The sequence below is a fragment of the Babylonia areolata genome, chromosome 12, assembly GCF_041734735.1.
Source record: "Babylonia areolata isolate BAREFJ2019XMU chromosome 12, ASM4173473v1, whole genome shotgun sequence".
NCBI lineage: Eukaryota > Metazoa > Mollusca > Gastropoda > Neogastropoda > Buccinidae > Babylonia > Babylonia areolata.
The window spans coordinates 8,278,638-8,291,926 of NC_134887.1; the positions used below are offsets into that span (position 1 = coordinate 8,278,638).

General features: G+C 43.2%; 1 protein-coding gene across 1 annotated transcript in view; it reads left to right on the plus strand.

Annotated features, from left to right (window-relative positions):
• LOC143288367 (short-chain specific acyl-CoA dehydrogenase, mitochondrial-like) overlaps positions 1-12,884 on the plus strand; it is a 39,359-nt gene extending 26,475 nt beyond the window's left edge. The window contains exons 8-12 of the mRNA XM_076596766.1: positions 2,206-2,262; positions 5,798-5,878; positions 8,139-8,234; positions 10,137-10,193; positions 11,805-12,884. Of these exons, the coding sequence (XP_076452881.1) occupies positions 2,206-2,262; positions 5,798-5,878; positions 8,139-8,234; positions 10,137-10,193; positions 11,805-11,954 (441 nt within the window). The 3' untranslated portion in view covers positions 11,955-12,884. The remainder of the gene's footprint in view (positions 1-2,205; positions 2,263-5,797; positions 5,879-8,138; positions 8,235-10,136; positions 10,194-11,804) is intronic.
• The last annotated feature ends 405 nt before the right edge of the window (positions 12,885-13,289 follow it).

The following is a 13,289-nucleotide window of genomic DNA, read 5'->3' on the forward strand; positions in this document are numbered from 1 at the left end:
TCACGGAACACAGGTGTCATGCGTGTTGGTTCACAGACCTCACGGAACACAGGTGTCATGCGTGTTGGTTCACAGAATGCAGGTGTCATGCGTGTTGGTTCACAGACCTCACGGAACGCAGGTGTCATGCGTGTTGGTTCACAGAACGAAGGTGTCATGCGTGTTGGCTCACAGAACGCAGGTGTCATGCGTGTTTGTTCACAGACCTCACGGAACACAGGTGTCATGCGTGTTGGTTCACAGACCTCACGGAACACAGGTGTCATGCGTGTTTGTTCACAGACCTCACGGAACACAGGTGTCATGCACGTTGGTTCACAGAACGCAGGTGTCATGCATGTTGGTTCACATACCTCACGGAACACAGGTGTCATGCATGTTGATTCACATACCTCACGGAACACAGGTGTCATGCATGTTGGTTCACAGACCTCACGGAACGCAGGTGTCATGCATGTTGGTTCACAGGCCTCACGGAATGCAGGTGTCATGCATGTTGGTTCACAGACCTCACGGAACGCAGGTGTCACGTATATTGGTTCACAGGCCTCACGGAATGCAGGTGTCATGCATGTTGGTTCACAGACCTCACGGAACGCAGGTGTCATGCATGTTGGTTCACAGGCCTCACGGAACGCAGGTGTCACGTATATTGGTTCACAGGCCTCACGGAATGCAGGTGTCATGCATGTTGGTTCACAGACCTCACGGAACGCAGGTGTCATGCATGTTGGTTCACAGGCCTCACGGAATGCAGGTGTCATGCATGTTGGTTCACAGACCTCACGGAACGCAGGTGTCACGTATATTGGTTCACAGACCTCACGGAATGCAGGTGTCATGCATGTTGGTTCACAGGCCTCACGGAACGCAGGTGTCATGCATGTTGGTTCACAGACCTCACGGAACGCAGGTGTCATGCATGTTGGTTCACAGGCCTCACAGAACACAGGTTTCATGCGTGTTTGTTCACAGACCTCACGGAACACAGGTGTCATGCATGTTGGTTCACAGAACACAGGGGAACGCAGGTGTCATGCATGTTGGTTCACAGAACGCAGGTGTCATGTGTGTTGGTTCACAGAACGCAGGTGTCATGCATGTTGGTTCACAGATCGCAGGTGTCATGTGTGTTGGTTCACAGAACGCAGGTGTCATGTATGTTGGTTCACAGGCCTCACGGAACACGGGTGTCATGCATGTTGGTTCACAGACCTCACGGAACACAGGTGTCATGCATGTTGGTTCACAGACCTCACGGAACGCAGGTGTCACGTATATTGGTTCAGAGACCTCACGGAATGCAGGTGTCATGTATATTGGTTCACAGACCTCACGGAATGCAGGTGTCATGCGCGTTGGTTCACAGACCTCATGGAATGCAGGTGTCATGCATGTTGGTTCACAGACCTCACGGAACACAGGTGTCATGCATGTTGGTTCACAGACCTCACGGAACGCAGGTGTCATGCATGTTGGTTCACAGACCTCACGGAACGCAGGTGTCATGCATGTTGGTTCACAGACAGGCTGGTGGAGGGAAGGTGGTGGGGCGAGAGGCTGCTGAGGGGACGGAGAACAGGGGGGGATGTTCAGAACTTTAACGCTTTCACCGCCAGTCAATTCAGAGTGCAAAATTCCCTTGTGCTATAAACACAGTAAATATGGTGTCTGAGTACAGCTGGGGATTCCCCCTGTGATGGGTAAAAAATATGACTTATCCTACCACCGAACATTAAGAGCAGTAGGTTCATGGATAACAGGCCCATGATCTGGTCACCCTTCAGTGACATGGGTCCTCTACCTAGCTGCTGCATAAATGCGAGTTTGGCAGTGTGCACACGCACATAACAATGCAAGCACACGCACAGACACACACACAACACACACACAGTTGTTTCACTCTAAATCATAATGTAATAGTATCTTACCCACATGATTTTCTTTTTACATAATAACTGATGTCTGTGTGGTGATCAGTGAAGGGTGTGTCAGTTTTTGTTTTTTTCTCTTTGATTTTTGCTGACGGGTATTTTATTTTAAGTGAGCCTCAAGACAATTTTCTGTTTTGGTTGAAGCAGACAATAAAGTATTTTGAATTGAATTGAGTTGAATTGAAAGGGTTAAGTACTGAAGTGTAGGGTGTACAGTTTTGTTGACATGGACAGGGACCCATTCCAACGACAGATTTTACTTGTGTTTCAGCAAACGCTGGATGCCGGACGCATCGGTATCGCTGGTCAGGCTCTGGGCATTGCTCAGGTGAGATGGACTGTTTCCTTTTATAATTTGTATTTGTACTTGTATTTCTTTTTATCACAACGGATTTCTCTGTGTGAAATTTGGGCTGCTGTCCCCAGGGAGAGCGCGTCGCTATTCTACAGGGGCACCCATTTAAAAAAATTTTTTTCCTGCATGCAGTTTTATTTGTTTTTCCTTTCAAAGTGGATTTTTCTACATAATTTTGCCAGGAATAACACTTTTGTTGCCATGGGTTCTTTTATGTGCGCTAAGTGCATTCTGCACATGGGACCTCGGTTTATCGTCTCATCTGAATGACTAGCGTCCAGACCACCACTCAAGGTCTATTGGAGGGGGAGAAAATATCGGCGGCTGAGCCGTGATTCGAACCAGCGTGCTCAGATTCTCTCGCTTCCTTGGCAGACGTTTTACCTCTAGGCCATCACTCCACTTAATAATAGCAATAATGATAATAATAATAATGATTATCATGATAATGATTCTTAATTCATATAGCACCTTCCATGTAGAACATGCTCAGCTGTGCCACAGTTTGTGAAACGTGACAAGTAAAACATGCATTTTAACACTAAAATGACAACATACAAACATAACCCCACATAGACATGCAGCCAGACACCAACAGCAATTTGTGTATGTATACACACACACACACACACACACACACACACACACACACACACACACACACACACACACACACACACACACACACACACACACACACACACACACACACAACCATCATGCAATTTTATGCTCCACTCTTTGACTGGTGCTTACCCTGTAATCCACTTTGTCGATGATTGTCCTGCTCTGGTCTGAGATAGATTGTGTGTGTGTGTGGTTTGTTACATGTGATGATTGTCTTGTTCTGGTCTGAGATAAATGTATGTGTGTGTGTGTTTGTGTTTGTGGTATGTTACATGTTGATGTTTGTCTTGTTATGGTCTGAGGTAGATGGTATAGTAGTAGTAGTAGTGACAGTAGTAGTAGTAGAGTAGTGTTGGTAGTAGTGGCCAGCAGAAGGAAGGCCACCATGAACTTGGAAGACCCTGCAAGCACTTCAAGGACACCTTGAAGACAAACCTCAAAGCCTGTGACATAGACATTGCTTCCTGGGAAACTGATGTTCTTGACCAGTCTCGCTGGAGGATACTGTGCTCTAGTGGCATAAAGACGTTTGAAAACAGGAGAATGCTGGCCATTAAGGAGAAGCGTGAGCGAAGGAAGCAGGGCTGAACGTCTGGAGACGTTTTCCCTTGCAACACCTGTAGGAAGTGCTGCGCATCCAGAATCGGCCTCTTCTCCCATATGAGGACACACACCGACAGATAAGCCTGCCTGCCTACTCATCTGTCAGATCGATGGGAGACTCCATCAGTGAAGGGACTGGCTGAAGCCTGAGCCTCAAGGCCTATAAACGTCCTATCTACCAAAATATCTCTGTGTACTGGGTTTGCTGAGTAACTGCACGTGGGCATTCTGTCAGACTGCAGATCAGTCATCAAAAGTCCAAAAGTATTTTGCTAAAAATCATGGACTTGTCCCAGAGATTTTTTTGAAAGTGTTAGTGGATGGTGCTGTTTTAGTGGAAGGTGCTGTTTTAAAACCAGGTGGTAATGAGTTCCAGACGAATGTGACTCTCATTACTAAAGCTGTGTTGACGCTTGTTAGTATTGAAATGCTGAGTATGTACTCTTCCTGCTTGGTTCCTCATTTTGCCATATAAAAAGGACTCCAAACAAAATCTGTTAACTCACTCCGGACGAATAGTTCTCTCCCTTGCTTTTCCCTACAGACGACCCATTTGTTAGGGTTAGGAAAAAAAAAGTCACAAAAAATACAAAACATAAAGTAACTGATTGAAACTCACTGTACTTGACCCACTGACCCCTCTCCTCACGTCGTGTGAACACTCACCCCTCTCCCTCTTCACTGCTCTCAGAAGCTGAGTCACTATCAGTACCTTCTTGCTGGTAGCTTTCTTCACTGCAGATACTTTATTCAATGTCTTCATCATCCTCTTCGATGTTGAAATCTTCAGTTTGAAGCGTTTCAATCACTTCAGCAGCAGTAAAAGCCTCTGTCATGATCTAGTTTGCTCCAAAATTTCCACTTGTATCGCCAGCAATGCCATTTTCGATACATATATAGATGAGCTTGTCGTGTGGGGTCCTGAACTCACAGGCTCGCTGTGGAGTGTATTGTTACGGAATCTCATGAAGAAACTTTCCATTCAGCCCTTGACATGTTCACAATGCCCGGTGTTGCAGTGATTGTTATGCTACCCCATGAGGAAAATGTGGAACAATTTTTGACTCACTTGTGTAAACAAAGTGAGTCTATGTTTTAACCCGGTGTTCAGTTGTCTGTGTGTGTGTGTGTGTGTGTGTCTGTGTGTCCGTGGTAGACTTTATCATTGACATTTTCTCTGCAAATACTTTGTCAGTTGACACCAAATTAGGCATAAAAATAGGAAAAATTCAGTTCTTTCCAGTCATCTTGTTTAAAACAATATTGCACCTCTCGGATGGGCACCAAAAAAAAAAAAATAAAATGAAGCCTAATTATATGCAAACTGCATTTACTGATCTATTTATATTTTTTGTATTCTCTAAACTTGGCACTTTGATCTGATATTCGGACCCAACAGCTAGAGCAGTCATTATTATCATTTTTTGTTCAAACAGGTACTTCTTTTGCTAAGCATGGAAGTTTTATTTATTTTGCAAACGTTTGGTGCAGATAGTGAAAAAGGGAAATTACTCTGTAATTAATACTAGGGGACTTAATTTGCCTTAAACTGATCTTTCTCATCTTAAACATTACATTTTGAAATTATACTCAATACATAAAAAGCTTGGATTTTTTTTTTTAAGTGTATCACAAGTGAGTCTTGAAGGCCTTGCCTCTCTTGTTAATTGTTGAAACCGCTACAGTGTTCCGTCGTCCGGAACGCTATAGCATTCCATCGTTCGGAGTGAGTCAATTCATGAAATGTTTTGTAGATCTCAGTAGCATCACCTGTCGTACACCTTTCTGTCAGTAATGTAAATTTGACGTTCTCAGTCTTGATTGTTGATATGGAGGAAGGTGGCAGAATGGTTAAGACGCTCAGCTGCCAATACAGAGAGTCCGTGAGGGTGTGGGTTCGAATCCCGCTCTCGCCCTTTCTCCTAAGTTTGACTGGAAAATCAAACTGAGCGTCTAGTCTTTCGGATGAGACGATAAACCGAGGTCCCGTGTGCAGCACGCACTTGGCGCACTGAAAAAGAACCCATGGCAACGAGAGTGTTGTCCTCTGGCGAAATTACGTAACATGAAATCCACTTTCATAGGTACACAAATATGTAAGCATGCACTCAAGGCCTGACTAAGCGCATTGGGTTATGCTGCTGGTCAGGCATCTGCTCAACAGATGTGGTGTAGCATGTATGGATTTGTCCGAACGCAGTGACGCCTCCTTGAGAAAGTGAAACTGAAACTGAAACTGATTGTTGATATTTTGTTAATCTTTTAACCATGTTAACAGGCCTCATTGGAGTGTGCCATTGACTACGCTTTCAAGCGACAGAGTTTCGGCATGCCCATCGTCAAAATGCAGACGATCCAGGTGATTATGATCCAGTGTTTATACAGCACTTGCCTTGCAGCTCTTAGCACATTTTACAATACACATGGTGTGAATAAAATAGATGAATATAAAGAATGTTAAGATACAAACTTGTTAAAACTATTGTTTTAAAAACAGAGTAAAACATTCATGACTCACACACCTCTCCCACCTCACACCCATCGATGTGTGCACACACTCACAATGACGGTATGGGGAGGGGGGATCAGTAGTTTGAAGTATTGTCTGTATGTTTTAACTCACTCAGTACGGCCAGTCCTCTCTTCTCCTCTACACAGACCCCTCGGATGTCCAGTGGGTGTCTCTATGACCTAACCTTTAGCTTCCATCGTCAGAATTGTGGTATTCTTTGTCGGCATTCACCTCTTCAGTATAAGAGCCTTCCGCTTGCAATATTTTGATGGTGGTAATTGGGGTGAAACGCTGTTAACGTCGTCTCTTTCGCCGTTCGTATGGAGAGAGTTAACATTTGAATGAATAGTGAAACTGTCTGATATTTTGTGGTAAGAGATTTAGATTCAAGATCCGTAGTGTGCAGATGTTTGGAAACCATGGAACTTTCGTCTGTAACGTAGGATTTTAGATACACATGTGTCAGATAAAGAATGCAGGCCAGGGCAGGGTGGATGTAAATCTTTACTCAGGGGGATTGATTTTTGATCGTTTATGAGGGATTAGAGGTTTGTTTGGGTGACTGGTATGATTAGGATTACTGGCACATTGATCATGTGATTTACTGAAGGTGGCTCAGTTTGTTTGGGTGACTGGTGTGATGAATATTACTGGCACAACAATCACATGATTCACTGAGTGTGGCTGATATGGTTAGGATTACTGGCACAACAATCACATGATTCACTGAGTGTGGCTGATATGGTTAGGATTACTGGCACAACAATCACATGATTCACTGAGTGTGGCTGGTACGGTTAGGATTACTGGCACAACAATCACACGTTTCACTGAGTGTGGCTGGTATGGTTAGGATTACTGGCACAGCAATTACATGATTCACTGAGTATGGCTAGTATGGTTAGGATCACTGGCACAACAGTCACACGTTTCACTGAGTGTGGCTGGTACGGTTAGGATTACTGGCACAACAATTACATGATTCACTGAGTGTGGCTGGTATGGTTAGGATTACTGGCACAACAATCACATGATTCACTGGAGGTGGCTGGTATGGTTAGGATTACTGGCACAACAGTCACATGATTCACTGAGTGTGGCTGGTACGGTTAGGATCACTGGCACAACAATCACATGTTTCACTGAGTGTGGCTGGTATGATTAGGATTACTGGCACAACAATCACATGATTCACTGAGTGTGGCTGGTACGGTTAGGATTACTGGCACAACAATCACATGATTCACTGAGTGTGGCTGGTACGGTTAGGATTACTGGCACAACAATCACATGATTCACTGAGTGTGGCTGGTACGGTTAGGATTACTGGCACAACAATCACATGATTCACTGAGTGTGGCTGATATGGTTAGGATTACTGGCACAACAATCACATGATTCACTGAGTGAGGCTGGTACGGTTAGGATTACTGGCACAACAGTCACATGATTCACTGAGCGTGGCTGGTACGGTTAGGATTACTGGCACAACAATTACATGATTCACTGAGTGAGGCTGGTGTCATTAGGATTACTGGCACAACAATCACATGTTTCACTGAGTGTGGCTGGTATGGTTAGGATTACTGGCACAACAATCACATGATTCACTGAGTGTGGCTGGTATGATTAGGATTACTGGCACAACAATCACACGTTTCACTGAGTGTGGCTGGTATGGTTAGGATTACTGGCACAACAATCACACGTTTCACTGAGTGTGGCTGGTACGGTTAGGATTACTGGCACAACAATCACATGATTCACTGAGTGTGGCTGGTACGGTTAGGATTACTGGCACAACAATCACATGATTCACTGAGTGTGGCTGGTACAGTTAGGATCACTGGCACAACAATCACATGATTCACTGAGTGTGGCTGGTACGGTTAGGATTACTGGCACTATGAACACATGATTCACTGGAGGTGGCTGGTATGGTTAGGATCACTGGCACAACAATCACATGATTCACTGAGTGTGGCTGGTACGGTTAGGATCACTGGCACAACAATCACATGATTCACTGAGTGTGGCTGGTACGGTTAGGATCACTGGCACAACAATCACACGTTTCACTGAGTGTGGCTGTGTGTTTGGCTGGCAGTCCAAGCTGGCGGACATGGAGATGAGACTGCAGAGCGCACGTCTGTTGACCTGGCAGGCCGCCCTGCTGAAAGACGCCGGCAAACCGTACACCAAGGTGGGTAGTTACTTTTTACAGTTCATATCTTGGTTACTTGTTTTTAAGCAGACTTCGCCACTTTGATTGGCCGCCGTTCTTTCTCTGTTTCTGCACCTTGCGATTGGAATGAACTTCCTTTTTCGCTTCGTCAAGTCTCCACACTCAGCTCTTTCAAGTCTGGCCTTAAAACCCACCTCTTCCCAAAATAGCCTCCCTTGCCTGCCCTTCCTTGTCTTTAGTTTCTACAGTATTAGAGTTATGCATGCGTGTGAATGACTGGTGCGAAAGCGCTTTGATTTGTCTCTGCACAAGATCCAGCGCTATATAAATACCATTATTATTATTATTATTATTAGATTCCAGCATAGCTTTGACAAAGGTAGTTGTTAATTATCAGCTAATGATGGCGGTTTTAAACGATGTGTTCGAGCGCAACATGGTGTTGTTGCCTGGTGTCAGTAGTTGACCAAGCCATAGTGGCAATTTGATTTATAACGAACAGATCATAGGACATAGTAGTCCACCAGAATTTTCAGTAGTTACTGTTTTTTTTGTTTGTGATTAATATTTTTGGTACTGTTCTGTGCAAACCTCACTGCACTGTTGAATGATGCTGGTGAAGTGTTCACCAAGGTAGTCACTTTTTTTAATTTATATTTTTTATTCCTGTTTTTTGCAAACCTCGCTGCCCTTCTGAGGTATGCTGGCAAACTGTTCATCAGAGTATTTACCTTTTTGTTTATTTTACATTTTTGTTAATGTTGTATGCAAACCTAAACGTTAAAGATGCTGGCAAACCGTTCATAAAAGTATATAATTTTTTGTTTATTCATAATTTATATTACTGTTTTATGCCGACCTGGCTGCTCTGTTGGAGTATGCTGGCAAAACCGTTCTCCAGTGTATTTACTTTTTGTTCTATTTTCAAGTCAGCATTTTACACAGGCCCAGGGGTAGGCTCTCAAGGCCCTGACCAGCATGTTGGGTTGATGCGTGCAGAGTTCAGGCATGGGTTCTTTTTTTCTTTATCTTTTTTTTTATTTTTTTTTATTAAAGCAGGTGTTGTGTAAGGAACATGGATCAGTGTGCTTGCTTAGGTACTTTGACACCAAAGTTGAACCCCACAAAGGTCCATCCATGATGAAGGTTGTTTGTGTTCTCGTGGATTATTCTTTCTCCTCCACCACCACCCCCCTTCCCCCCCCTCCACACACACACCCCCCCCCCTCCCCCCTCTCTTTTGCCTTCTTTTTCACTTTTTGATTTTGTTTGAGCAAATTAAGTAATTAGATGTGTTGATCTCATTTTATGAAGATAATGCCTATGGAAAGTCAATCAAACACCCCCCCCTCCCCCTCTCCTTCTCCCCCCCTTCCCTCCTCCAAAAAAAAAAAAAAAAAGAGAGTAAAACTTGGTCGTCGTTTCAGGTTTTTAACTTCTGTAGGTATCAGAGAGAGGAGAGGTGTTTTTACTTTATTTTATTTTTTAATTTAATTTAATTTAATTTTTGTGTGTGTGTGTTTTTGTTTGCTTCCTCGTCTTGATGTCGCTCTCAGTTTCTGTCCTCTCCTCACATCTTTCAACCCCACCCCAACCAACATTGCATCACGACTCCTTGGCTTGTTCTGTCACATTCCCATGTCGATCGATGATTATGACGTTCAGAGCTGATGACAAAAAATGATACTCTGAAAATTGTCATTAGTACTTAATGTAACAGAAATGTTTACATTTGTATGAGTAGCCATTTTGACAGATAGTGAGAGTTTGTGTGGTAAATATCGGTTGTTGTTGTTTTTTCCAGAGGTTATTGAAGTATTCTTGTATCTGATGTGTGTGTATTTACTTAGATTTAGAAGTTCCACACTAAATTTAAAGGTCAAAACTTAACCTTTTTTTTTTTTTTTTTTTTTTAAACAGGAAGCGGCAATGGCAAAGCTGGCAGCTTCTGAAACAGCGACTTTTAACGCTCATCAGGTATGACGACACACTGCTTGTGAGAAATGAGAGTCTGAAATGATTCTTTATAACATATTCATTGGGAAATCTTCTGTCTTGAGTTACAGGGGATTTGTTATTGATGGTTTTTTTGTTTGTTTGTTTGTTGTTGTTTTTTTTGTTTTACTTGCTTAGAGGCCTGTTTATGGTTGCAAATTAAAGTATGGAATATGTGTTAGCTGTCAAATAAAAATGAGGAATATGTGTTATCTTTCGGCTGTACAGTTATGATATTGATTCTTCTTCTTGTGCGTTCGTGGGCTGCAACTCCCATGTTCACTCGTATGTACACGAGTGGGCTTTTACGTGTATGACCGTTTTTACCCCGCCATGTAGGCACCCATACTCTGCTTTCAGATGAGTTGTGGGGGTGTGCATGCTGGGTATGTTCTTGTTTCCATAACCCACTGAACACTGACATGGATTACAGCATCTTTAACGTTCGTATTTGATCTTCTGCATGCGTATACACACGAAGGGGGTTCAGGCACTGGCAGGTCTGCACATATGTTGACCTGGGAGATCGGAAAAATCTCCACCCCTTACCCACCAGGCGCCGTCACCAAGATTCAAACCCGGGACCCTCAGATAGAAAGTCCAACACTTTAACCACTCGGCTGTTGCGCCCATCATGATATTGATTGAGATATGTTGTATTTATTACAACTGAGTGCAAGGCCATATATATTTTACAAGTGTGAGTGATAACCCATCATTCATCAGGCTTTCAAACTTTTATATACATACATACATACATACATACATATATATATATTTTTTTTTTTTTTTTTTTTTTTAATGTACTTATGCCAGTGAGGAAGGTAGCAGAATGGTTAAGACGCTTATCTGCCAGTACAACGTCCTTGAGGGTCTGGGTTTGAATCCTGGCCTCGGTCTCACCCCTTCTCCCAAGTTTGACAGGATCAAACTGAGCGTCTCAGGTGCAGCACCCTCTCTTTTTGCGCACTGAAAAACAATCCACGGCAACGTGAGTGTTGTCCTCTGGCAAACTTCTGTGGAAGAAATCCACTGTGACAGGCACACAAATATACATGCATGCACTGAAGGCCTGACTGGTATGTCGGGTTATGCTGCTGTCAGGCATCTGCCTAGCAGATGTGGTGAAGTGCATATGGATTTGTCCGAACGCAGTGGCAGTGACGCCTCCTTGAGAAACTGGAACTGTGCATCATGTTTTCAGGCAGTGTTTCAGGTGATCACACAGTGTCTGCGTCATGTTTTCAGGCAGTGTTTCAATGATCACACGGTGTGTGCGTCATGTTTTCAGGCAGTGTTTCAGGTGATCACACAGTGTCTGCGTCATGTTTTCAGGCAGTGTTTCAATGATCACACGGTGTGTGCGTCATGTTTTCAGGCAGTGTTCAGGTGTTCACAAGGTGTGTGCGTCATGTTTTCAGGCCGTGTTTCAGTGATCACACGGTGTGTGCGTCATGTTTTCAGGCAGTGTTTCAGTGATCACACAGTGTGTGCGTCATGTTTTCAGGCAGTGTTTCAGTGATCACACGGTGTGTGCGTCATGTTTTCAGGCAGTGTTCAGGTGTTCACAAGGTGTGTGCGTCATGTTTTCAGGCTATCCAGATTCTGGGTGGGATGGGCTTCGTGACGGACATGCCCGCCGAACGGCACTATCGCGACGCCCGCATCACAGAGATCTACGAAGGAACCAGCGAAATTCAGCGCCTGGTGATCGCAGGCAATCTCATCAAAGAGTATTCCTAGTGTCTGTGCTGGCGGATGTGTGTTGTGTGTCAGTTTGTTCTTTTTTTTTTTTTTTTCTTTTCTAAGTGGATGTGTGGGCTCTGGTAATGGTAACTACACTAAACAGATGGAGTTTCACGTGTTACAGTGTTGTAAGGTGTGTTGCAGATCCATGTATTTTCTGCTATTTGTGTGTAATTCAGTTGTTAGGATTTGAAAAAAAAACTTAATTTTTGTTTTGCTTCTTAAAATTAAATCGTGAGATAAATGCTTTGTTTTATTTTATTTTGTTGTTGTTGTAATTTGGTTGTTTGGTTTTTTTTTAAAATCTGTTGCCTGGTTTTTGTAATTCAGTTAGAAAAAAAAATAGAATTTTATTTTCTGCCACATAAAATTCAGCCCAGGAATAAATACTTTATTTTCTGATATTTTGTACTTAAGTTGTTTGAGATAAAAAGCTGTTTTCTGGTATTTTTAATTCAGTTTGAAAGGTTAATTTATGTATTGTTCTTTAGAATTCAGTCTAGAGCTAAATGCTTTTTTTGGGGGGTGGGGTTGGGGTGGGGGGGGGGGTGAGTGGGGGTTGTAATTCGGCCAACAAAAGATCATGCTCTAGCCGTGTAAATCTAAATGAAACATGTCAACTACAGTTTTATGCTTTTTTTCTTTTTTGTGGCACATGTGAAAAACAACAAATTCAACCATTTTTAATCAGTCCCATAACCTACTGTTTCCAATTATCCAAGGTTTTGTTGTTGTTGTTGTTGTTGTTTTTCCCCCCCTGAGTAGCATCCAAGTAATGGGAAGCAGTCCAGTTCTTTTGCTCAATGGATATGTTTCAGTTATGACGATGGAGAAAACATGCTACCAGTTTTGATGAAAGCGCTGTTACCATTATTCACTTAACTGGCAGCAAAAAAAAAAAAAAAAAAAAAAAAAGCAAAAAAAGAAGATGTTCAGTGTTGGCTTGGCAAACTTTCACTCTCAGTGAGTTGTACCTTTCAGCAGGAAGGGCAGAAAGAAGGAGAAACAGCTGTCAGTGAGAGTGGTTGAATAGGATTGATGCGGAAAAGGCAGGCATGCTCAACCCTGGCAAGGCTACAGATGAAGAAGAGATGGAGGGAGTTTGTTACCAGTTATATCTTACGCACGACTCCATTGCTTGAAGTATAGCGTGTACAGCGTTTTCGCATGGTGTAAGCTTTGGAGTTCTCTCATTTTTGGTGGTGGGTCCCATGGCACCCTGATGTAAAAGTCCATTGAGGAATGAACGTATTTATGCCTGTACTGTGTTACAGGTAGGAGCCTCGTCTGCATAGCATATATGTGTAGATTTTTTTTTTCCTTTTTCCTTTT